This window comes from Oncorhynchus mykiss, chromosome 13 (assembly GCF_013265735.2).
Source record: "Oncorhynchus mykiss isolate Arlee chromosome 13, USDA_OmykA_1.1, whole genome shotgun sequence".
Taxonomy (NCBI): Eukaryota; Metazoa; Chordata; class Actinopteri; order Salmoniformes; family Salmonidae; genus Oncorhynchus; species Oncorhynchus mykiss.
Genome location: NC_048577.1, coordinates 35,532,508 through 35,558,669, shown reverse-complemented (window position 1 = coordinate 35,558,669; position 26,162 = coordinate 35,532,508). Strand labels below are relative to the sequence as shown.

Genomic DNA, 26,162 nt, shown 5'->3' with positions numbered 1-26,162 from the left:
TCACATTGATCGATATGGGAATTTGGTTAGCGTCTTAAATAAAAAGTTTATCAGCCAGCTGGCTTATAATAATTTCTTTACCAGCTATTGAAATACCTTGTACAGGACTATTATTTAAAGAATTTGCAAGAAGTTGGGTGATTAATAAAAACCGGTACGGAGAGATTGGACAACCTTGCCTAATTCCCCTCTTTAACTCAAATCTAGGTGAGGTGCCATATGTCAATTTGATAGAGCTGTTACCATTTGCATAGAGTCATAATAGCCTTACAGAAAAAATCCCCAAAGCCAAGTCTCTCAAGGGAGTGGAAGAGAAACGCTCTACTGTGTCAAATGCTTTATAAAGATCTAAAAACTAATATGAAGCTATCCTCAGTTATTAGGTCTGAGTAGTCAAGTATGTCTAATACTAGTCTGACATTGTTAGAAATATGTCTGTTCATCATGAAGCCAGACTGTGTTTCATCAATGATTGCATCCAGGACTTCTTTTCTTTTTTGCAAGTAGTAAGGCTAATATCTTATAGTCATTATTAAGAAGACAAATTGGACACCAGTTATCGATGAGCAGCACTTCTTTTTTTAGGCTTAGGCTTAACCCCCGACTCATTGTAGGAGGGAGAACATTGTTTTTAATACTCTCTAAAAAAGACTTCAAATAGGAAGGGAGCTACTTGCTCAGAAAATAATTTGTAAAATTCTGATGTAATTCCATCAACACTTGGTGATTTATTGTTCTTTAGATGTTTGATACTATAATCTCTTCAACTTTGATGGGTTCATCACACTGTTTAGATTCTATATCACTGATAGCGTGAACATTATTCAGTGAGTTAAAAAACATTTCTGTGGATTCCTGACAGTACGTAGAGCTATACAATTTTCTGTAAAAATTGCTACAGTATTTAGCGATTTAATGTTTGGTCATCAGTAATAACTTCAATGTTTAACTTATGGATAGTGTTATTTTTAGAGTGAAATTTCTCAAGTCTAAAGAAATAGGATGAATTCTGTTCTCCCTCAATCCATTTTTTCCTAGATCTAATAAAGGCTCCTTCTGCTTTTAATTTATATATATTATCCAGTTTATTTTGTAACTCAATTAGTTCCATCTTCTCCTCCCCCGATAGGCCGGCTGGGGACCTCTGAGAAAGGGAAGTTATCTTAATGATCACCTTTTCCTCCTCAGCTCTTCTGGTCTTAGCAAGATTACTACCATATTTTCTAAGGTATTTGGACACCTCAAATTTAAAGAGCTCCCAGTTCTTGCAACAAGATTATTCTTCACAAGCCCTTTCCCAAAAGTGTGAGAGCAGATCTTTAACCTCAAATGTAACTATATCATTATTTAATAATGAACTATTTAGCTTCCAGTAGGATGCTCTACCAAGGTTCATATCAGGGGTAAATATTTTGATATCAATGTAAATGGCCCTATGGTCTGTGAGGGGAGTAGTATAAATATTTGTAGTAACACACTATCAATACATTTGGATATAAGCCAAAAATTTATTCTGGATTGTCTTGAACCTGTTTTGTTACTCCAAGTGAATGATCTGTCGGCCGGAAACCTCTCTCTCCATATATCAGTAAGATCAAACTTTTCCATAAAAAGTATTAAACCCAAATTCTGATTGGTTGGTCTACCTGGGGGTCATCTATCAGTTTAATTATCTATAGTAATGTTAAAGTCCCCTCCTATCAATAATCACGAATTGGGAAATTTAGATAACCAATGAAGTATTTGTTTCTCTATAGATTCAAGTAACTCCTCATTCTCATGTTTGGTGTTGTACCCGTAGAAGTTTACAGTAATGAGTGTAATGTCATTGTAACTGATCACAAGACAAATAAAGTGACCAATGGGGCCACATTCCGAGTGTAGAATATTACCACCAAAAGTATTTTCCATTGTAGTGACACCAGCCGAGCGTTCAGAAAGCCAAATATCGTTGCCCCACTGTGACCTCCTGAAGTTGTCATCAGCCGAAATTGAGTAAGACTCTTGAAAAAAGCAAAAATCTGTTTGAAATTGTTTAGCAAATAAAAACAAGGCCTTGCGCTTCACATTGTTTCGTAACCCCCTAGCATTAAGATAAACTATGGACAAAGACAAAACAACAAAGATGATATAAAAGTATAAACTGTAGTAGGATGAGTCAAAGACGTAGGAGCAGTAAACGATAAGGAACCGTGATCTGCACCATTTAAGTCAATTTAATGTGAAAATAGCTTATTCCATAAACTTTGAGCTAGACGTTATCAGGCTTTGAAATTCAATTCAACTCAACTGAAAATTATGTTCAAGACCAAACTAAGGGTTCTTGTAGTAAGAGAGACTAAAAACCCTCTTTAGTGTAATCAGGAACTATTCTGAGAAATAAAATACAAATTAATAATTTAAATAAAAGGGTACCTACTTTTAAGTGCATATGAAAACTGAACATGAAAAATAATGAATAAAAAATTATTTTACATATACATGTTCCTAATACCTTTTTTTTTTTGGAAATGAGTATTAATAACTAAATAGAACAATAACCGTGTAAAGTCAGAGCAGACCTGTATGCCATTTAAAACAGTATCTTAGTTATTGTATACATAAAAAATAACTACAGCTTTCAATCTTCTTCGTAAGTTTGTAAAGAAAATAGGACTTCCGGTCATACAATAACAAACTAATACATTGAAGTACCTGAGTATTCCTGAAAAATAGTCACCTGATGCTTGTTAGGTAAACAACATAAGAAAAATGAGAATACCATGGCTGAAATCTCTGTATGGCTTCACACCGTTCTCTTCTGACGCTTGCTGCCTCTTGCAGATGACGTTTTATTTAGGGGACGATAGCTAGCTAGAATCGATAGCTAGCTAGCTAGAACGCTTCAAAAATTTATATATTAATGTTTTACTTTGGTTTAAAGTCCCAATCCCGCGTAGACGTCAAGTATTGTTTCGATAATTTGCAGTGAAATGTTGGTGACGTTAACTAGTTGAATGAATATGTTAATTTACAGCGATAGCTTGTAGGAAATGATTAGCTAGCTAGAGAGCCTGTTTTGTTGCTAGCTATAATAATGGGGACAACAAAAGGAAAAGGGGATACCTAGTCAGTTGCAAAACTGAATGTATTCACCAGTCTAACGCATAATATGGTAGTAATGTTACTAGCTTAGCTAGCTATGTTGACATTGGTTTTTGGGTTGCCAAGATATCTGTAGTTTTAGGGTGGAGAGCTAATATGATTGTTCTTAGTAAAATTCATATTACTCAGTGTGTATCTCTAGTTGACGCTCCAAGTGAGAGAGGCTTAGAGATGTGGTCATATCAATTATCAGAGAGGAAGAACTTAAGCAATAACTTATACTAGAGAATCTTTGGCAATACCCAGGTTTGGTGGCTTTTGAATAGACTAGCTACATATCATCTCATAGAGCCCAAAACTTGAAGTTGGTGTCTAAAGTCACAGAGACAGCCAGGTAGAGCTGTGCCAAGATGGATGTCCAGTTGTCCATCAGCTTCCTGAGGGACAGACTGGGCGGGGCCATTGAGGAGGCAGTGCGTACAGCAGTGGAGTCTGTGCTGTGTGAGACTGTGCGTCTGTTAACCGGGCTCCAAGGGGACCAGCAGCAGGGACTCTCCTCGTTGACCCAGAGGGACCAGGACACCCTGGGACTGAAGCAGAGGTTAGAGGCCCCCAGTGGGGGTGACTGGAGGGTGCAGGCTGGGTCTTCAGAGGCATTCTGTAACACAGGACTGAGGGGGGTTGTTGGGCGTGGCAACATTAAGAATCCAATGGGTCAGACCACTTGCTCAACCTCCCAAGCATCACAAAGGACCACCGTGGAGCCCCATCCCCAGGAGGTGGTGGAGGACTGTGCTGGACTGCCTGACCCATTTGACCTTGTGTCGGCTGGGCCAGTGATGGTGGACTTTGAGGAGGGTCAGGGCATGGGGATCCCAGAGGAGTGGGAGCTGATGAACAGAGTGTACAAGACGGAGCACAATGAAGACATGGCCCTTATTGACGGGGGCGGTGCCACTCACTGTAAGTCCTGACTCAATGTAGTGAAAGAATGCCTTAGTGAGGGAGCCTCTATTGATATCGTGACTTGCAGTGTACTGAATGTAGCCTCGCAAGCTGCCTGATATCGCGAGCTTACAGGGAATGGTATATCCGAACAGCGAACCATTCATGTCAGTTTGCGAGATCAGGCGGCTTGCTAGGCTACCTCTCATGCTCTTCCTCATTGTCTCCTCTCTGCTAATGTTCAGTTGCAGATGACCACAGGCTGCATGAAGGAGACCTGAGGACGGTGGCTGTGTCCCTGGAGGGAGAGATGGCTGCCAAGCCCCAGGATGCATTGCACCCCTGCTTCAGCCCAACCAACATCAAAACAGAGCGGCCTGATATGGAGAGATGCTGCATGGCTGAGGAGGCCCTTGCTCTGCCCCATCCTGCCAATGTGAGTAAAGCACATCTACTCAGTCCTCGATCGCCGACCTCATAATCTCATAAAACATATTAGGCGCTAAATGGTAATTGACATAATGTGATCCTCAGTCCTTAACTTATCTAAAACTGTCATTCTCAGAGTGGTGTGGAGGCCGGTGAGTTTGGGCAGGAGCAGGTGGAGGCTGGTCCACAGGACTTTGTAGGTCGCCTGCGCCTGTGGCTGGAGCAGCTGTGTCCTGAGGTGGTGCGGGAGTACGAGAGGGAGGGCTGTCTGTGTGAGCTGTCCCGCAGAAAGCTCATAAAGTTCTCAGTGTCCTTCATTGTGGAGGAGTTTGGATTGTGAGGAGCCGATTGTATGTGTGTTTGGGATGAGAAGGGAAGGGACTGAGAAATCTGAGATTTTTCTGTTCTATTTAGACTCAATGTTTTGTAATTGTTTCTGACGTTTAATCTCCTGTCCTCTGCAGCTACCCTACCTCTGCTCAGAAGACCATGCTGGCAGAGCACATAGTGGAACTCTTCCCAGGACTCAGACTCTGTGCACCCTCTGCTGGCATCAATGGCATCGTGAGTTAAATTGATTAGTAGTGTAGGATTCACATAATTCTCACTTACTGAACAGACAATTATGTCTTTTAATTTTCTCTCTCTCTCTGTGTAGGAACACTTGTACGACCCTTTGTCCCGTACGGGTTACATTGAGACGCGCCTGCGCAACTCTCGACGCACCCTTGAAGACCACAAGAAGAAGTATGTGCTGAAGAGGCGTCGGCCAGAGCCAGGTCTGTTGGACCCCGCTGGACCTCGATCGGGACCTGGGCTCCTGGAGAGCCAGTCCAGTGAGGAGACGCAGAGGTGGGTGGAGCTGATGAAGAAAACCAGGCCCCTGACCAGGAATCTGCCTGCCATCCACGGTGCTATGGACCTCACATTCAACGCACGCAGGAGGTGGATCAGTAACACACGGCCTAGTATGAGGGCTGTGTTGGCCGAGTACCCACGTTTTCTTGACGTACCCGCCACGGTGAGTCCAGTCGTCATGGAGAAAGCCACTGATGCTCACTAGACTAGAAAGGCCACAGATAGACTTGTAATTAGGTTCATTCCATGTCATTTCAGACAGGTATGACACCCACCATCTCAAATGGTTATGAATTTGTTTCTGAAGTTAGAGACTGATAAGGTTAGCATTCTCTCAACATTATTTTAATGAAATATTGTTCAATCTCTGAGAAATTAAGCTAATTGATTTCGCCCAAAATGGCCCGTTTTTAATTTATAGGATTCATATATTTCTGAAATATTATAGTACCTAACATCCAATTTGAACCAAACCTTTTACTAACAATGAGGTAAGATACTGTATGAGGAATCAAAGATGTGGTCAAAAGCTGGCCACTTGAGTATTCCTTTGGATTCCTCATGTCTATTTATTGATTATGATATGAGTCCTATAAATTCAAATAGCCTATTTGGATGCAATCAATTAGCTTAATTTCTCAGACGATAAAATCTATATTTTTAAACTAGAATATTTGTGGAATTAATTGTACCAGTTTCCAAACAACAAACGATTTCAGAACAATTTGAGTAGGTGGGTGTAAAAAATCCTCTTTCTTGTGCTTTTTGAAGTGGAACAACCCATTGGTGACTACGTGTATTATTGGGATCTGAAAGGTGTTTCTTTGTTCAGATTGACCTGGAGTTTGAGAGGATGTTCCCAGGTAAAGGCCACTCTTTCCTGGCCCAGTGGTCGTCTTTCGTGTTGCCCAGGGTGTACCAGATCGCAGAGTGCGAAAAACACCCAGACATCTCAGCACTTCTCCAACTGGCTGCCACACAGCAAGGAGGTCAGAGGTTAACTACACTGAACAAAAATATAAACGCAACATGTAAAGTGTTAGTCCCATGTTTCATGAAATATACAATCTCAGAAATTGTCCATATGCACAAAATGTTTATTTCTCAGTAAAAACTTTGAAATTGTTGCATGTTGCGTTTATTTTTTTGTTCAGTATACATGGAATAGACACTTTACAGTCAACCTCCTAATAAACCATTGACAGACTGACTGAAAATTATCTGTATGATTTACTCAGGGGTCAGAGTACATTGCTGTGTTTTGTTTGAGTTGTTTTATGCCAAGTTTCACAGCTTTGTTCCCCTCTGATTCCTCTGCAGACTCCTACACCCTGACTATGCTGAAGGTCCTGATCTATGTACTACCACCAACAAACACCAGTAGAGCCTCCTTACCCTCCAGGAGCAGTGTCAGGCAGGCCATTCGGTATCTGGTGGACATAGTACCGGTGAGCAACATTTTTTACATTTTTTTATACTTCCTGATCAGAGTAATAAACTCAGACATTTCCTCATTGCCATATAGAGTAACAGTTTGTGAACTAGCGGAGTTTTAGAAGGAAATTGTTGGCAACTTTAGAAGGGTAACAATGACTTTTCGAAGGAATGTAATTGAAGAACCCCCTTGAAAGACCTTTCCTCCTTTGTTCCTCTACAGATGGACACCGAGGTGTCCTCCTTATTCTATGACCCTACCTCCTTGGAGGGCCCAGAGTCTGCCTCCCACGCTCAGCCCTACATAGTAAGCGTGGGGCCCCTGGAGGCCCCTGGCCGGCAGCTTTGCATCGTGTTCCCCGTTGATAGGATGGCAATCCCCCTGCCTCAGGAGGGCCTGAGCAATGCACTGGACAAGCTTTTCAAGCTTCTGCGTGTGTTTGAACAGGGGTACCCAGATCAGCTAGCCTCCCTGTATAGCTTCCTTGAGCACCTCTATGGGCTGGAGATGACCCCACAAGATAACCATGACTCCCCCAGTGGCAAGGGATCAAAAGTGCTTGAACTTTTATCACGGCTCCACATGCCCTCCTGACAGAAGGCGTAGGTCTACACATGAATTGAACTCGCCCCACAGACTTACCTTTTTCTTTGTATTTTTTTGGATTGCAATTTTATCATAGCCATCCTTTACAGAACACGTCCTTTACTATGTTCTGAATTTTCCCCAAAATAAAAAGTATGTCAGAATGAACTAAACAATGCTGATGGAACACTGGTGTGTTATACAGTACCAGTCAAAAGTTCAGACACCTACTTATTCAAGGGTTTTTTGTTATTTTTACTATTTTCTACATTGTAGAATAATAGTGAAGACAAACTATGAAATAAAATATATGGAATCGTGTAGTAACCAAAAAAGTGTAAAACAAATCAAAATATGAGATTCTTCAAAGTAGCCAACCTTTGCCTTGACAGCTTTGCACACACTTGGCATTCTCTCAACCAGCTTCATGAGGTTGTCACCTGGAATGCATTTCAATTAACATGTGTGCCCTGTTAATTTAAGGAATTTATTTCCTTAATGCGTTTGAGCCAATCAATTGTGTTGTGACAAGGTAGGGGTGGTATACAGAAGGTAGCCCTATTTTGTAAAAGACCAAGTTCATATTATGGCAAGAATTGCTCAAATAAGCAAAGAGAAACGACAGTCCATCATTACTTTGAGACATGAAGGTCAGTCAATCTGGAAAGTTTCAAAAACTGAAAGCTTCTTCAAGTGCAGTCGCAAAAAGCAAGTTCTATGATGAAACTGGCTCTCATGAGGACCGCCACGGGAAAGGAAGACAGAGAGTTACACTACCGTTCAAAAGTTTGAGGGTCACTTAGAAATGTCCTTGTTTTTGAAAGAAAAACACTTTTTTTGGTCCATTTTTAAAATAACATAAAATTGATCAGAAATACAGTGTAGACATGGTTAATGTTGTAAATGACTTTTGTAGCTGGAAACGGCTGATTTGTAATGGAATATCTACATAGGCATACAGAGGCCCATTATCAGCAACCATCACTCCTGTGTTCCAATGGCACGTTGTGTTAGCTAATCCAAGTTTATCATTTTAAAAGACTAATTGGTCATTAGAAAACCCTTTTGCAATTATGTTAGCACAGCTGAAAACTGTTCTGATTAAAGAAGCAATAAAACTGGCCTCCTTTAGACTAGTTGAGCATCAGCACTTGCGGGTTCGATTACAGGCTTAAAATGGCCAGAAAAAAAGAACTTTCTTCTGAATCTCGTCAGTCTATTCTTGTTCTGAGAAATGAAGGCTATTCCATGTGAGAAATTGCCAAGAAACTGAAGATCTCGTACAATGCTGTGTACTACTCCCTTCACAGAACAGCACAAACTGGCTCTAATTAGAATAGAAGGAGTGGGAGGCCCCGGTGCACAACTGAGCAGGAGGACAAGTACATTAGTGTTTAGTTTGAGAAACAGGCACCTCACAAGTCCTCAACTGGCAGCTTCATTAAATAGTATGCGAAAAACACCAGTCAACGTCAACAGTGAAGAGGCGACTCCAGGATGCTTGCCTTCTAGGCAGAGTTGCAAAGAAAAAGCCATATCTCAGACTGGCTGATAATAAGAAAAGATGGGCAAAAAAACACATACTGGACAGGAAGATTGGAAAAAAGTGTTATGGACAGACAAATCTAAGTTTGAGGTGTTCAGATCACAAAGAAGAACGTGAGATGCAGAAAAGATGCTGGAGGAGTGCTTGACGCCATCTGTCAAGCATGGTGGAGGCAATGTGATTGTCTGGGGTGCTTTGGTGGTTGTGAAGTGGGAGATTTCTAAAGGGTAAAAGGGATCTTGAAGAAGAAAGGCTATCACTCCATTTTGCAACACCATGCCATACCCTGTGGACGGCACTTAATTGGAGCAATTGTCTTCCTATGACAGGACAATGACCCAAAACACAGCTCCAAACTATGCAAGAACTATTTAGGGAAGAAGCAGTCAGCTGGTATTCTGTCTATAATGGAGTGTTCAGCACAGTCACCAGAGCTCAACCCTATTGAGCTGTTGTGGGAGCAGCTTGACCGTATGGTACGTAAGAAGTGCCCATCAATCCAACTTGTGGGATGTGCTTCAGGGAGCATGGGGTGAAATCTCTTCAGATTACCTCAACAAATTGACAACTAGAATGCCAAAGGTCTGCAAGACTGTAATTGCTGCAAATGGAGGATTCTTTGAAGGAAAATAGTAAAAAGAAAGTCAAACCCTTGAGTGAGTAGGTGTGGCTTAACTTTTGACTGGTACTGTATATTCACTGCATTTCTCATTGACAATGCAAATACTTGCATAAAACTAACATCTTGTATGAATTTTCTGTGTGGGGAAACGATACTGTATTTTGTACTTTGGGATACCTTTTCAGTTTTTGCACAATTGCTTTAGTATTTAACTTGCTCATGATACTGTTTTTTTAAATAAAAAAATATGAATGTTTTCACTGTCCACTATTTTAATGTGAAATATGGGTGAGGCATGTAATGGCATAATTTTCTGTCCTGTCAACACATTTATGTAATGCATGACCAAGTGATAGGTTCTTTAGAGTCTATGTTCAATCGGTGGCAGCAGTCAGATAAAATGGCCCGGTTTGAACTTGCCTATGGGTCATCACACGGCTGTACACGGCTGTGACTATAATCGAAGAGAATTGTCTTTGAAGATAATGCGGTCAGCATTTGATTGTAAGGAATTCTAGGTCGGGTGAACAAAAGGACTTGAGTTCCTGTATGTTGTTGTGATTACACCATGAGTAGTTAATCATGAAGCATACACCCCAGCCCTCCTCCTTCCCAGAGGGATGTTTGTTTCTGTTGGCGGGATGCGTGAAGAAACCGGGTTGCTGTACCGACTCTGACAACATATCCCGAGTGAGCCATGTTTCTGTGAAATGTCTCTCTGGAAGGCAACTTGTGCCCTAATTTCGTCCACCTTGTTATCTAGAGATTGTACATTGGCGCATAATATGCTCGGAAGCGGTGGATGTTGTGCTCGCCTTCTGAGTCTGACCAGTAGGCCGCTCCATCTGCCTCTTCTGTGGCGACCGCGTTGTTTTGGGAACAAAGGATCCGCTTCGGGAAAGACGTATTCCTGGTCGTAATGATGCTACATTGACATCGCTTTTATATCCAATAGTTCTTCCCGGCTGTATGTAAAAACACTTCAGATTATCTGGGCTAACAATGTAAGATAAAATACATAAAACAAATAACTGCATAGTTTTCTAAGGACCTGAAGCGATGTCGGCGCAATCTTGTTGCATCCCTGAAAGTGAACATCCGGCTTCTTCAATTGTGGGATCATTTGATACCAGCCACCGGGTGTAATAAAGCCCTTTTGTGGGGGAAAACGAATTATGTTTGGCTGGGCCTGGCTCCCAAGTGGGTGGACCACTGCCCAGTCATGGGAAATCCATAGATTAGGGCCCAATTCAATTATTTCAATTGACTAATTTCCCTATATGAACTGTAGCCCAGTAAAATATTTGAAATTGTTGCGTTTATATTTTTGTTCAGTATATTTTTTGCTTATAAGTGAACCCTTTTCCTAACCTCAACCGAATCACCATAGCCTGCTACGTGAATGATCCTAACCTGCTGCGAAAAGTCCAATCCAACGTTATTCGACTAAAACTGAGTTTTACGTGCAGCCGGCTCATACGCCTACCCGGGCCAGTTTAATAGAATCCTCTCGTTATAAAATCTGGGAGAATGAGCAGAGTTTTTTTTATCAACTATGGGCGTTGTTCTTTTTACGCTATTTAATAATCCCGATGTTCTTTGGCTGAAAACGACGGAGATACGACAAATACCATTAAACAACTGTGCTATCTGTCATGCGTGGGTGGGTTCCAAGTGGCCTGGAACCATTGCAGACCTTGTTCGCAAGCGGAAGTGTGTATCCACTTAAATTGAGAAGGTGCGCTGATTTAAAATTCGTAAAATGTGGATCATTGTAGCAATCATTTGTGCTGCTCTAGCTGCATTCGTATACAACTATGTGTTCCGTACGTCCGGACCAAATCCTTTTGATATCGACACTCGTGAGCCGCTTAAACCACTGGTCACCCAAAAGAAGGAGAAAAACAAAGTTCTGAAGCAGGGTGAGTCTCGTAGACAAGTTTTGACGATCACCGATGTATGCACGAAATATAGTTTCCTAGGAATATGTGCGCAAACACACCCTAGTCCAGTTTGTGTGTGTTTTGTTTCGAAAGCTATATCTTGTTGCATAATTCAATTGCTGTGTCGTTCACATGTAACTCAAGAGCATTCATTTGGAGTTGAAAGCAGGTCATGTAACTATTTCGTTTGTTAGAACCGCTGACAACGATTTCCTATGGCTACACTGTCAACTACAGTACTGCGTCACAAGCTGAACATTGCTGCTGCTGAACATTGCTGCTGTAGTGCACTAGTGACTAAACTCATTGAAACGCAATCCACCCGCACTATATCACGTTTATAGCTGCTACACACACTTGTTTCAGTTCCACTAGCTACGTTTTCATCCAATTTGTTACAATTTTCATGCGAATATTCAAAAATCTGCATAAAACCACGACATGTGTTTCCATCAAACGGACTTTTTGCGGAGAAAAGAAAAAGGTTGTGCGTTATTACGTAGTGCGCACAGTTCATTTTAGCGACACAAAGATCCCACCATGTCGAACGAACAAATTCTGTTTGCATTTAGGCCTACATAATTGTACTGCATTTGAATGTTTCCATGAAAATGCGGTCGTGACTTTTTCTCCATGGGTCAGGTAATTCATCCCCATGAAATGGTTTAGATGTAAACGTGGTTATAGGCTGTTTTGGCACAGTCCAGGGGATAATATTGCTGGAACACATCGTTATTTGTTTCATGTACGAATATTGTTTTTTTATTTATTTTTTACTCTTCCCAACCAGGTTTCTTGGCCAGTAAAGTACCCGAGAAACTAGATGCCATTGTCATTGGCAGTGGAATTGGTGGTCTTGGGCTGGCGGTGCTGCTGGCTAAGGTTGGAAAGCGGGTCCTGGTTCTGGAGCAGCATGATCGGGCCGGAGGCTGCTGCCACACCTTTACAGAGAAAGGCTTTGAGTTTGACGTGGGTGAGAAGGCTCTTATCAGTTGACCTTTCCTTACCTAGAAGGCAGCTATCAAGTTTACCTTTCCTTACTCAATGTGGTAGGTACCTTCCTCTACTGAGAGACGGTAGTGGCTATGAACCTGGTCTATTTCTATTGTTGACCTAAATCAAGGATGGGCAACTTTGATGGTGGTGGGGTTCTACATGGTGGCTTGCGGTTTTGCATATACCCACATCAGATAACCACACATGCAGACAGAGCCGGCCCTAGCCTTTTGGGGGCCCTAAGTGAAATTTTGCAAAACATTTTAGAGCCTGCCCTCCTATTGACACTAAAAAAATAACATTTTGCCATGGGATGTAGAGAAATTGTACGTAATGTATTCTACTGTTGCAACTCTCAACAGTAAGTTGAGACACCAACTTTTAGTTCCTAAAAAAACTGACCGCATGTCCTGGGCTAGCCCTAGCCTGGTTTTGTTAAAAAAAAAAAAAAGTGAGTTTAAGTGTAACACTAAATGCAAACTATTAATCAATAATACTGTGTCTTATAAGCCCATGTGATTTGAGCTAGACATCCTAGATACAAAACATTCTAATAATACAATCAATCAATCATGCCTCCACTTCAGGTATCCACTACATTGGGGACCTGTTGGAGCATAAGCCCTTCCGCTGTATGCTTGACCAGCTGACCAATGGTCAGCTGCAGTGGGAGCCGCTGGACAACCCATTTGACCAGGTGGTGCTGGGCCCTCCTGAGAACAGGCGCACCTATCCCATCTACAGCGGCAGGAACCGTTTCCCTGACGAGCTGAAGAAGTTCTTCCCTGGGGAGGAGGCGGCCATCGATGAGTACATGAGGCTGGTCAAGGTATCGTGATGTCATCAATAACCTCGTGTTTTTTTCTTTCTTTCTTTGCAACTCTGCCTAGAAGGCCAGCATCCTGGAGTCTCCTCTTCACTGTTGACGTTGAGACTGGTGTTTTGCGGGTACAATTTAATTAAGCTGCCAGTTGAGGACTTGTGAGGCATCTGTTTCTCAAACTAAACACTAATGTACTTGTCCTCCTGCTCAGTTGTGCACCGGGGCCTCCCACTCCTTCTATTCTAATTAGAGACAGTTTGTGCTGTTCTGTGAAGGGAGTAGTACACAGCGTTGTACAAGATCTTCAGTTTCTTGGCAAGTTATCGCATGGAATAGCCATCATTTGTCAGAACAAGAATAGACTGACAAGTTTCAGAAGAAAGTTCTTTGTTTCTGGCCATTTTGAGCCTGTAATCGAACCCACAAATGCCTATGCTCCAGATACTCAACTAGTCTAAAGAAGGCCAGTTTTATTGCTTCTTTAATTAGGAAAACAGTTTTCAGCTGTGCTAGCATAATTGCAAAAGGGTTTTCTAATGCTCAATTAGTCTTTTAAAATGATAAACTTGGATTAGCTAACACAACGTGCCATTGGAACACAGGAGTGATGGTTGCTGATAATGGGCCTCTGTACGCCTATGTAGATATTCCATAAAGTATCAGCCATTTCCAGCTACAATAGTCATTTACAACATTAACAATGTCTACACTGTATTTCTGATCAATTTGATGCTATTTTAATGGACCAAAAAAATGCTTTTCTTTCAAAAACAAGGACATTTCTAAGTGACCCTCAAACTTTTGAACGGTACTGTATATGTCTGAATTCCATCAACAGAAAGCAGGACGCAGCGTTTGGTTCCTGTGTCTGCTGAAGCTCGTTCCTGTCCCCCTGGCCAAGTTCCTGGTGTACACAGGCCTCGCCAATCGTCTGTCGTTCTTCTTCCGCATGGCGTCTCGCAGCGTGACTGAGGTGGTCAACGAACTGACTGAGAACAATGACCTCAGGGCCGTCTTCAGCTACGTCTTTGGCACTTACGGTAGGCTGCTGTAGTTCCTGATAGTGGAGAGCATAACCACAGCCATCTCCAATGAAAGACTGCGTCCCTATGTAGTTCACTCATTTGTGCCATTTGGGGGACACGCTTTCCACATGGACCAAATTAATTGCATCTCTTTTTGTTGTGTGTTTGGTTTTATAAGACTCAATTTTGTTGTGTGTAACTGCAGGTAACATGCCCAAGGATGGCAGCTTCTCCATGCACAGCCTGCTGGTCTGCCACTACCTGACTGGCGCCTGGTACCCAATAGGAGGAGCCAGTGAGATCGCCTACCACATGATCCCTATCATTGAGAAAGCAGGGGGGGCCGTGCTCGTCCGCGCCCCAGTCAACCGCATCCTGTTCAACGACAACAAGGAGGCTATTGGTGAATAGGACTGGTTGATTGGTTGAAAGGTGAATTGGTTGATCACACAGATGGTCAGATTTGACCATCTGGTTCCCATGGTTTCAGGTGTGAGCGTGATGAAGGGTCAGGAGGAGATCCATGTGCATGCTCCAATGGTCATCTCCAACGCCGGCATCTTCAACACCTACCAGAAGCTGCTGCCCAAGGAACTCCAGGCCATGCCAGGTGGGTGAGGGTATTATGGTGTGGGTGTATGTTCAAGATATCTGCGTTAAAAAAACAACATAATTGTTAGTTGACACTTGTATCGATGCCGTTGTCTAGATGTTTTTTCCTAATCATAATGTTTCTATGACCTTGTGATGCCTAATCATTAACGCTGTAACAGTTCACCAATGGGCATTGTTCCCCGGTTCAAATGTTTAAGATATGAGTGCATCGAGACCCCAAACCGATCCAAATGTAGCATGCATCGGTCAGAAAATCGATTAAAATGTTACGAATTGCTAAAACACAATTGGGGGGGTAAAATTACAATCTTTTGTGACACTTGCTTCCTCTCATTCAGTGTCGGAACTACGTATGGAATTATGTTGACAGTCATTGCTCTACAAGTAGTTTTGCATAACTAACAACCCCTGGCAGTAGCCTAGTTAAACTGCACGCTGACCAATGAGGGGTAGGTTTATTCCTGATCATACACCATAGACCTATTCATCCCTTAACCACAGCTGCAGAATTTAATTTGAAGTGAATGTGTTTATGCAACTGTTAGTGCATTACATCGATATGTTCCTCTAATCAAACTGAATCGTTTCAAACTTAACGTATCGGAGCCCATGTATCTAGAAACCTATAGAATCCTCTTGAAAGGGAAAGACGCACATCCTTACTACTCATGAATGTTGTATGATTTTGTGATGCCCTGCAGCCATCCAGAAGCAGCTTGGTATGATGAAAAACGGGGCAGGAGGTCTGAGCATCTTCGTGGGCCTGACTGGAACCAAGGAGGACCTGGGCCTCAAAGCAGACAACTATTGGATCTTCAAAGAGCACAACCTGGATGAACTGTAGGTCCTTCCTCTCTCTTTGTTTAACCCTAGATTGGCGTGTCCCCATTGGCCCCACTGTCTAATGACTTGTATATTTCTTTTAATTCACACCTTATTTGTCCTTATTAACGTACAGTTGAAGTCGGAAGTTTACATACACTCCACAAATTTCTTGTTAACAAACTATAGTTTTGGCAAGTTGGTTAGGACATCTACTTTGCATGACACAAGTAGTTTTTCCAACAATTGTTTACAGACCATTTCACTTATAATTCACTGTATCACAATTCCAGTGGGTCAGAAGTTACCATACACTAAGTTGACTGTGGGACTGGAAAATTCCAGAAAATGATAGGCTAATGGATGTCCTTTGAGTCAATTGGAGGTGTACCTGTGGATGTATTTCAAGGCCTATCTTCAAACACAGTGGCTCTTTGCTTGACATTATGGGAAAATCAAAAGAAATCAACAAAGACCTCAGAAGAAAAATTGTAGACCTCCACAAGTCTGGATCATCCTTGGGAGAATTTTCAAAAAGCCTGAAGGTACCACGTTCTCCTGTACAAACAATGGTACACAAGTATAAACATCATGGGACCACACAGCCGTCATACCTCTCAGGAAGGAGACACGTTCTGTCTCCTAGAGATGAATGTACTTTGGTGCGAAAATTTCAAATCAATCCCAGAACAACAGCAAAGGACCTTGTGAAGATGCTGGAGGAAACAAACAGGTTCAAAAGTATCTATATCCACAGTAAAACAAGTCCTATATCAACATAACCTGAAAGGCCGCTCAGCAAGGAAGAAGCCCCTGCTCCAAAACCACCATTAAAAAAGCCAGACTACGGTTTGCAACTGCATATGGGGAAAAATATTGTACTTTTTGGAGAAATGTCCCCTGGTCTGATTAAACAAAAATGGAACTGTTTGGCTGTAATGACCATTATGTTTGGGGGGGAAATGGGGAGGCTTGCAAGCCGAAGAGCACCATCCCAACCATGAAGCACGGGGGTGGCAGCATCATGTTGTGGGGGTGCTTTGCTGCATGAGGGACTGGTGCACTTCACAAAATAGATTGCATCATGAGGATAGAGAATTATGTGCAAATATTGAAGCAACATCTCAAGACATCAGTCAAGAAGTTAAAGCTTGTTCACAAATGGGTCTTCCAAATGGACAATGACCCCAAGCATAATTACAAAGTTGTGGGAAAATGGCTTAAGGACAACAAAGTCAAGGTATTGGAGTGGCCATCACAAAGCCCTGCCCTCCAATCCTTTAGAAAATATGTGGGCAGAACTGAAAAAGCGTGTGCGAGCAAGGAGGCCTACAAACCTGACTCTGTTACACCAGCTCTGTCAAGAGGAATGGGCCAAAATTCACGCAACTTCTTGTCGGAAGATCGTGGAAGGCTACCCAAAACATTTGACCCAAGTTAAACAATTTAAAGGGAATGCTACCAAATACTAATTGACTGTGTAAACCTCTGACTTGAACTGTATACCTGATGTGTTGCAAAGACTGACATTGTGAAGGTCTTGTGGTGTGGACTTTGAGAGAGAAGTGAGTTACTGCGACATTACATAACCTATGGTACATGAGAGTGCGTCTAGTCATGTATTCTGTATTTCACTCCCCTTCTCTGTGTGCATCAAAGATTGTGCTGTTTACAGTAATCTGTTTGGTAACAACTAAAATGCAGTGTCGTCAAAACAGACAGTATCAGTACACACTCGCCACTCATCACTGCACTTATTTCACAACATGTTTGGAACCTCAATAGATATTCGCACTGTTTAACACGCATGGTCTACAGTGCATTTGGAAAGTATTCAGACCCTTTCACATTTTGTTACGTTACAGCCTTATTCTAAAACATATTGCATTCTTCCCTCATAAATCTACACACAGTACCCCATAATGACAAAGCAAAAAACTGTTTTTTATTTATTTTTTGTGCAAATTTATCTAAAAAAAAAAAAAAAAAAAACAATACCTTATTTACGTAACTATTCAGACCCTTTTCTATGAGACTCAAAATTTAGCTCGGTTGCATCCTGTTTCCGTTGATCATCCTTAAGTTGTTTCTACAACTTGATTAGAGTCCACCTGTGGTAAATTCAATTGATTGGACATTATTTGGAAAGGCACACGCCTGTCTATATAAGGTGCCATAGTTGACACTGCATGTCAGAGCGAAAACCAAGCCATGATGTCGAAGGAATTGTCTGTAGAGCTCCGAGACGACAGGATTGTGTCGGCACAGATCTGGGGAAGGGTACCAAAAAATGTCTGCAGTATTGAAGGTCCCCAAGAACACGGAGACCTCCATTCTTACATGAAAGAACTCTTTGGCCTGAATGTGAAGCTTCACGTCTGGAGCAAACCAGGCACCGCTCATCACCTGGCCAATACCATCCCTACGGTGAAGTGTGGTGGCAGCATCATGCTGTGGGGACTGGAAGACTAGTCAGGATAGGGGAAATATGAATGGAGCTAAGTACAGAGATCCTTGATGAAAACCTGCTCAGGACCTCACACTGGGGCGAAGGTTCCCCTTCCAGGACAATGACCCTAAGCGCACAGCCAAGACAATGCAGAAGTGGCTTCGGGACAAGTCCCTGAATATCCTTGAGTGGCCCAGCCAGAGCCCGGACTTGAACCCAATCTAACCCAACCTGAAAATAGCTGTGCAGTGAAGCTCCACATCCAACCTGACAGAGCTTGAGAGGATCTGCAGAGAAGAATGGGAGAAACACCCCAAATATAGGTGTGCCAAGCTTGTAGCGTCATACCCAAGAAGACTCAAGGCTGTAATTGCTGCCAAAGGTGCTTCCACAAAGTACTGAGTAAAGGGTCTAAATACTTACGTAAATGTGATATTTCAGTTTTTTTAATATATATGTACATTTGCCAACCTGGGAAAAAAAAAAGATAACATTTTGCTTTGTCATTATGGGGTATTGTGTGTTGATTAGGGAGGGGGGACAATTGAATCATTTTTAGAGTACTACTGTAACGTAACAACGTGAAGGGGTCTGAATACTTTCCAAATGCACTGTATATGTGTCTGTGCCAGAATCCGAGAAGGGTGAAGTGTTCTTTACGGTAGTGTTAAAGAGCCTACAGTATTTTTACTACTCCCATTATCTGGATGTTATAGGGTTGTCACCTATCTGAAGGGAAACAGGGAGGAGTCAGCGAGAAGTGTGCCCCTCCTCTTTGTGGCCTCTCCATCAGCCAAAGATCCCACCTGGGAGGAACGATCACCAGGTACAGAAACAAGACTAGTGCTGGCACTGATTTTTCACCATACTAAATGATTTAATTATTTTGATCCTTGGAAATGCATCATCCACTGACTTTACTTATTTAAACCCTTGGCTCGTATAAGGAGCACAATCCATTGACTAATGTCCTACATATTACTCGGTTCGAGGCAAGTTGTACCGGTTGAGGATGCTCTCGCCATATTGGCCTGGGCATCTCTCCTCCTGGTGTTTCTGGGTCAATCCTTTCTTTTCCTGAGGGTTGCAGTGTTGGGTGTTAGGCCTCGTTCTAGTTTTATTCCTGATGTGAGACTGTTTTGTGATGTTTTTGCTATTTTTATTGTATTTACTTCATGGTAACACAGACAAGACAACAGTTAGGACAACATACTACAGAATTCTGTAGTTTTCTATCAGGTACCAGATGGTGGCAAATGCCCTTTCAAAGTCTGTTAATTTGATTTGTTCCATTCTATTGACTGTCCAATGTTGATGCATTAGTGTTGCAACGTGTTCCTGGAAACAACCTGCTTGGTCTCTTGATCTACACCATACCAAAACGTCTTGTAACTTAAGACTTATTGGAAATGCACACAACTAACGGTATCCGATGCCATCAGAATGAAGGCTGAACAGGCGTGTTTCAACTCCTTTTCGTTTCCCTGTTCTTCACAGGCAAGTCCACCCTGAGTCTGGTGAGCTTTGCTAACTATGAGTGGTTTGAGGAGTGGAAGGATGACAAGGTGACCAACAGAGGGACTGATTACAATGAGCTGAAGCAGATCTTCTGTGACTCGATTCTGGAGGTGGTGATGAGCGTCTTCCCCAAGATTACCAGGGACAAGGTAGAGCATTTGGCCCGTTCGTACTAAACTCTGGTTGAAAGCCTTGTCCGGGAAACTTAACATCTCTATGGTGGATGCGCTAGTAAGCTGTAACCTAGACAAGTTTCCTTTTTTCATTTTGACAAATGATGTAACCTGATACCTCGATGGAAAGTAGTATGCATTGTGAACAGGGCATCGACATCTCCCATTTCTCTCTCTCTGTGTCCGTCTTTAGGTTGAGTTCATAGAGGCTGGAACACCCATAACAAACACGCACTACATTGGAGCCCCTAAAGGGGAGATCTATGGAGCAGACCATGGCACAGCTCGTTTCAGCGCTGAGTGCAGTGCCACCGTGAGGCCCCAGACACCCCTGAAGAACCTCTACCTCACAGGTCAGTATCTTATACGGCTGATGGGGTTCATGGATATATCAGAGAGAAGCTATATGTCTATGTTTTTGATAGACTAACACATGTCATAAGTTTGACTTCAGTATTACTAAAGGTCTATATCGGCTCTGGTTTCTACTGCGTGCTGATGTTTGTGTGCAGGTCAGGACGTGTTTGTGTGTGGCTTTGCTGGTGCGCTGGCTGGGGCTCTCACCTGTGGTTCTGTCATCCTCAACCGTAACCTGCACCTGGATACCATTGCTCTGGCCAAGAAGACCAAACGTGTCGACACTAAGAAGTTGGAGTAACACAAGACTGACCACCTCCCTCAACCCGTTGTGGCTTCGGGTGAAGTTTCCCTTAGGTACAGATCTAGGATAAACTTCCCCTCCCCCAATCCACATTAATGGGGAAAATGCCTAACTGACCCAAGATCACCATCTAGGGGCAACTTCACCCAGCTCACTGAAAGCTTTAATAACACAAGTCCAGGGGACAGGCTTCGATCTCTGGTCCTACAGTCAACGTGGTGAAAAGATCCCTCAAGACGGTTACTGTGTGTTTGAGGGTGTGACTATTCTAATCAATGAGTGAAGAGAACTCTGCTCTCTCTCACTGTTGAGGGAAAACACATTTGAAAGTCTATGAATCTTTCTGTGGATGCTATCTGCATCAGATCTGGGAAATGAAGTTTACAACCAATCGACCTTTGAAAATGATAGCCCAGGGATAGATAGCTTTTTTTTTTTCCATTGTGTTTTCATAAATCAAGTGTGCAGATGGATGTGATTTAATACTAAATATTTTCACTCTTAATATATTGAGAACAAGTGTTGGGTGGAGTAGATTAAGTTACCAATACTTTTGATACCAGTACCAATAACCACTGCAAACATGTTAATAATTAATCATTACTCAATATACTGTGGATGGATAACAGTGGCTTCTGTCTGAGTTTTCAGACGGTCTTCCAACCAGCTATGCTAAATTCACCTATGCAATAATGTTGGGTGAAAAAAAAAGCCATGACGCAACAAAATTGTGAACCAGGTTTAAAAGCTCTATGCTGTAACTCTAACCACTGTAAATGTCTATTGCCTCCATTCGAACACAGATGTAAAGACTGGATTGTTTTGAATGAACATGCCTTGAGTTATTAAACATGGAATACAAAAATATCTTAATGCTGATCATTGTAAAAATGAATTATTCCACTCTGTAAATGTATGGGGGGGGACTTTGTAACAATAATGCAAACTGTGATAATGAAGGATTCATCAGAGATAGAATAGATTTGTTTCCTAACCTTTTAGTCATTTATCATCCCTTTAGAATTCTATTGATACTGGTATCATGGCTGGCCTGGAATATTGTTTGATTTATTATAAGTCAAAATGCATTTACCATTCTTTCATCAATATCCCCAGGATAAACGTGTGTATCTACAGAACATGTCCATAATGTGCAAGACATGAGGATGGAACATGCACAGAGGTCTCCAGGACCACGTTTGTCGGACATGAGAGATCTGATTAGTTGAGAATAAGGGGCCCTACCAGAATGTTGTCCCATAATTTATGAGCGTCTTGAAAATGTATATATCTGCAGTTTGGTGTGAGATGGTAAATTAATCACAATTAATTAAATATTAGCTAAGTATAGCTAACCACACATTGCACAAAGCAGCTTTGAGATGCCATTTTGGTTAGCTAGCAAGTGGTTGCTAGGTCGGGCTGGAGGAAATTGCTGGCTACTTAGTTAGCTTGCCAGCTGCAATGCATAAAATCGGTGTCTTGTGTAAAGCTTACTAAACTCTTTAAGTTCACTCTTGCATAAGTACTTCATCTAGCTAGGTAAATAAGTATCGTAAATGTCTTGACCCCCCACACACAAACACACATATGAACAGTGGCTAATAGTAAAAGGCGTATGCAAGTGGAAGCAGTTCACATCACTGTCCAGTTTATTACTTGACCGCTTGTTTACAGGCGTTTACGCATTTATTCCATCCTAGTTGCATCCAAATTCGAAATCGGCCGGTCATGGAGGTCAATGGGTGCGATGAACATCAGAATGAGGAAATACTTGCAGAGGGGTGAAGGCGCATATGGCAAAGTGTACAGGACCAGAGAGGTATGCAATCAACAGCGACTTGTAGCGGTGAAGAAGTTGAACATACCCGGAGACACGGAGAGTGGGATTCCTGCTTTCACGATCCGGGAGGTAGCGCTCTTGCGTAAGATCGGGTATTTCAACCATCCCAACATTGTAAAGTAAGTTCATGTTTCTGTTATTAAATTATATCGGAACATTTTTGCATAGCCTTGGAATAACACATAATGGTATTTGGGGTTAAAATCACTGTGATGGTGTTTTATAATTGTATACCATGGTGTCATGCCATTTCAATAACATAAATGGTTCACAATGATTGACCTTAATTGCTGATCTTACTGAAAGGTTGTTGGACGTATCTGCTGGTCTGAAGAACAGGAGTTTGGACCTGACGCTGGTGTTTGGGTACAGAGACCAGGACCTGTCTACCTTCCTCACCATGGTCCCCAGCACTGGACTGAGTCTTGACAAAATTAAGGTGTGAATTAGCCCCCTTTACATACCTGCATCTGAAAAAAACCTCAACGACTCCAAAGCACTCCATTAAGAATTAGTATAACATTTTACGGTACTCTTTTTTTTTAAACTTTTCATGCCAGATGTCCTCATATCTTGTCAGAATAAGCCACAGTCAGAGAAAGTGGTTGAGCATTGCTGTCATGCTGCTTCCTGTCTGTACAGGATGTGGTGGTGCAGCTGCTGCAGGGGCTGGACTTCCTGCACACCAACATGCTGGTGCACTGCGATCTGAAGCCGGAGAATGTACTGGTAAGTAGCCGTGGAGAGGTGAAGATTGCTGGCATTGGGCTGGCGTGCATCTACACCTATCACATCGCCCTTACACCCTGTGTAAGTCTACAGAGTAGAACATCCTCCTTTCAATGCACAATCTGTTCAATTGTCAGTGCCATTGTCCCCCAGCCTAACTAAGGTAAAGGAACTATGCATAAAAGTAAAAAGTATCTTTCTATGTCCTATCCAATGTCTCAATCCTCTCTCCTCTCTCTCTCTTCAGGTGGTGACACTGTGGTACAGGGGCCCCTGAGGTGCTGCTCCACTCTGGTTATATGTCCTCCGTGGACATGTGGAGCGCCGGCTGCATTTTTACCAAACTATTCCTTTTGATACCATTGTTCTGTGGAGACGCTGACGCTCAGCAGCTCCAGAAAATCTTTGAGTGATTTTTTTTCTTCTACCGTGCCCAACTTTTGATCGGTCGTTTATGATAAAAGCATTTGAATAATGTATGAGTTGTGTTTTACCAGTGCCTTGTGTTGGGGTTGTGTCTGTGCTCTTTCCCATGTCCCACAGGGTGATTGGCTTGCCCAGCGAGGAGGACTGGCCCAGGGAGAGCCCCATCTCCTACACCTGTAGTTGGTGCCCCAGAGACCCCTGCACCCAGCTCTTATCCAACCTGGGCCAGGAGGAGAACAACCTGCTCCTTGTATGTACAATATACACATTTTGAATCATGTTTCTGTTACAAGGCATTTTCCCGAGTTAATGAATCATTGAAATTCTATTGTTCTTTTAAAGCACAATGTCTAGAGTTCAGCCCGGCCAATCGCATCTCAGAGCTTCCAGAGTCCTCTCCCACCCTTTACTGGTGTGCGCCTGAGTACTCACAACCTGGCACGATGTGGAGAGAAGAAGGGAGAGCTGGGACAGAGGTTCATTCCTAGCCTATAGAACACTGAGGCTTCCCGTACCACAAGATGTGATGTACCTATATCAAAATGTAGAATTTTGGAATGGAAATAAAAAGTAAGTGAAAATATTTAAAAGGTAAATCTGCAGGTTAAGCAATAAAGTGGGCGCCCTGTCACTGTTTTGGTTAAAAAAAAAGTTGAGGGGTGGAAAAATTGAATCTCAAATTCATAGACAGAGCTAAGGATGCAAAGACTGACCATGCGTGATATCAAAATTATAGATTTAACCATGTTTTAAAGCTATATAGTGTTTGTTTACAATTACCTTATTTACAAACAATGGAGTAAAACAGGCTTATTAGTTGGGCTCCGATGGGGTACGACAGTTGAACTAAGCTAATTAGGTATTAAGTTATATTCTTCAACAATCAATGGGTATATATCATCAATTTAAAAGTCAAAACATTTATGTAGCATTGCCCCTTTAAAGGTAATTTGTTCAACATGAATTTCCAAATCTCGATTGGTTTTATCTGAAATGCATTTCTGAAGACTAGTTTCGTGTTTTGAAAAAACACATTTATATCAAGCGATGTAGAAACTGCATGGCATGAAAACCCAAAGTGGAAGGAAAAGGAAAGTTGACAGTGATTTAAATTACAACAAATATATTGCTTTACTACAACAAATTTCATAACAAAGTTTATAGCTAGAATCCTTAGTTGCTACATCCATTTTTTTTTTTTTTACTTATAAAAGAATAATATATAACCATTCATTTTTGAAGAATATAACTTATAAATACCTCATGAGCTTAGTTCAGCTGTAGTACCCCATCAGAAACCAAAATATAAGCTTGTTTGACTCACTGTTTGTGAACGATGTAAATGTAACCTCAAGACATGGGCAAACTATAATTTTTACATCAGAGATGGTCAGTCTTTGCATCCATCTTTGAATTTGAGAGTGGTTACATTTTCCCCATGCCCATCCTTCAACTCTTAACCAAAACAGAGGCATGGGTGCCCACTTAGTTATTGTTTCAATTTTTTTTTTTATGCGTTGTTGATTGATTCGTTTTCCACTCTGTATTTGATACCAGACGGTCAGAATGCAGAAACGAGCTGCTAGAACAAAATCTTAATCATTCAGAATGTGTGCGCTTTCATTTATTACTGAGGGATATTGCTGCTGTTACAAGTGCTATTATTAATCTCAAGTTGCTGCAAGGGAATGACACTACTGTATGAGCATATAAGTGAATGCATTATTTTATTTTTATTGTTCCAAATGCACATTTGGTTCTTTATGGCCCTTTTTTATTTCATATATATATTCTCTGTTTAGATACTTGGAAAGCTCATACCTGTACACAGGTTTTCTTTTTAAGTTTTGAGATGCCATTTTAATGTTAGGTTGCATTTTTTTCAGGGAGAACATTCTGCGATCTTGTTTTAATTGAGCAAATGTAAATTCATTTCATTGTGAGTACTTTAGACAATGTTACTGTTTTCATTTCATTCATTCTATTGAGCAGCACCTGTTAACTGTTATTGGATCTGGTTTGATATTCGACCCTCATCTTATGTCATGTTTCAAAATGTCTGTTGTACTAATTTGTATAAGAGACATGGCTATAGGTTTATCCCACCTCCACGATGGCCACACAGGGTCAAGTGCAATCATGTTTATAAGGTCAGATATATTCTTACTGTTCAAGACCTGAAGTGGCCCAAGCTAGAGTATGAATCAAACTTCAGACTTCCTCTGGCCTACTGTGACGGTGTTATTTTAGAAGTTCTTTGGTCTCTTCAGATGTGGGACTGCCAGTGCTGCATCCTTCACGTGTTGCCTAATTTGTGCAAAGGCCTCTGTCCTAGCTCTCTGTTCTGATCCCCCTTTCAATGTATTCTGGTCCTTCTACCCAGTTAACTTAAAGGCAGAGTCAGCGATATCACGTAGATGTACAAAGTAAACAGCGTAGTGGGTTAATTTACGCAAGAACTAAGAGCATTGGAGCGCAATGCTAAACTTCTCCAATGTTTTGGTCCCGTGGCTACTACGTTGTAAGAGTGTGATGCGAACCTGTGCGCAAGCGCAGATACTATTTGAGAAGTTTTGTATCAGGCTTATCTTGCATCTCACTCATTGCACTGTTTGCGTTGCTGTTTGTGCAAAGT

The 26,162-nt window shown here is 41.9% G+C and overlaps 2 protein-coding genes and 1 pseudogene across 2 annotated transcripts; all 3 read left to right on the top strand.

Moving 5' to 3' along the window:
* The first annotated feature begins 2,532 nt into the window (after positions 1–2,532).
* LOC110486210 lies at positions 2,533–7,659 on the top strand. The gene is made up of 8 exons (XM_021557639.2): positions 2,533–4,047; positions 4,275–4,465; positions 4,595–4,794; positions 4,923–5,022; positions 5,117–5,479; positions 6,149–6,305; positions 6,637–6,764; positions 6,974–7,659. Exons 1-8 carry the CDS (start codon positions 3,495–3,497, stop codon positions 7,343–7,345), a joined length of 2,064 nt encoding a protein of 687 aa, XP_021413314.2. The 5' UTR covers positions 2,533–3,494; the 3' UTR covers positions 7,346–7,659.
* Positions 7,660–11,018: 3,359 nt separating this feature from the next.
* Positions 11,019–21,396, top strand: LOC110486209 (all-trans-retinol 13,14-reductase). The gene is made up of 11 exons (XM_021557638.2): positions 11,019–11,426; positions 12,238–12,420; positions 13,031–13,272; positions 14,105–14,306; positions 14,497–14,694; positions 14,782–14,901; positions 15,608–15,746; positions 18,894–19,003; positions 19,675–19,844; positions 20,062–20,221; positions 20,381–21,396. The coding sequence occupies exons 1-11, from the start codon at positions 11,267–11,269 to the stop codon at positions 20,524–20,526; spliced, it is 1,830 nt and encodes a 609-aa protein (XP_021413313.2). The 5' UTR covers positions 11,019–11,266; the 3' UTR covers positions 20,527–21,396.
* Positions 21,397–22,172: 776 nt separating this feature from the next.
* Positions 22,173–24,234, top strand: LOC110485156 (annotated as a pseudogene).
* The last annotated feature ends 1,928 nt before the right edge of the window (positions 24,235–26,162 follow it).

Bases quoted from the DNA above. Each gene is read 5' to 3' on its own strand.
- LOC110486210 (XM_021557639.2), top strand. From the start codon at position 3,495: ATGGATGTCCAGTTGTCCATCAGCTTCCTGAGGGACAGACTGGGCGGG. The intron at 4,048-4,274 runs GTAAGTCCTGAC...GCTAATGTTCAG, and splicing joins CGGGGGCGGTGCCACTCACT to TTGCAGATGACCACAGGCTG. The intron at 5,480-6,148 runs GTGAGTCCAGTC...TTCTTTGTTCAG, and splicing joins TTCTTGACGTACCCGCCACG to ATTGACCTGGAGTTTGAGAG.
- LOC110486209 (XM_021557638.2), top strand. From the start codon at position 11,267: ATGTGGATCATTGTAGCAATCATTTGTGCTGCTCTAGCTGCATTCGTA. The intron at 12,421-13,030 runs GTGAGAAGGCTC...CCTCCACTTCAG, and splicing joins AGGCTTTGAGTTTGACGTGG to GTATCCACTACATTGGGGAC. The intron at 20,222-20,380 runs GTCAGTATCTTA...GTTTGTGTGCAG, and splicing joins GAAGAACCTCTACCTCACAG to GTCAGGACGTGTTTGTGTGT.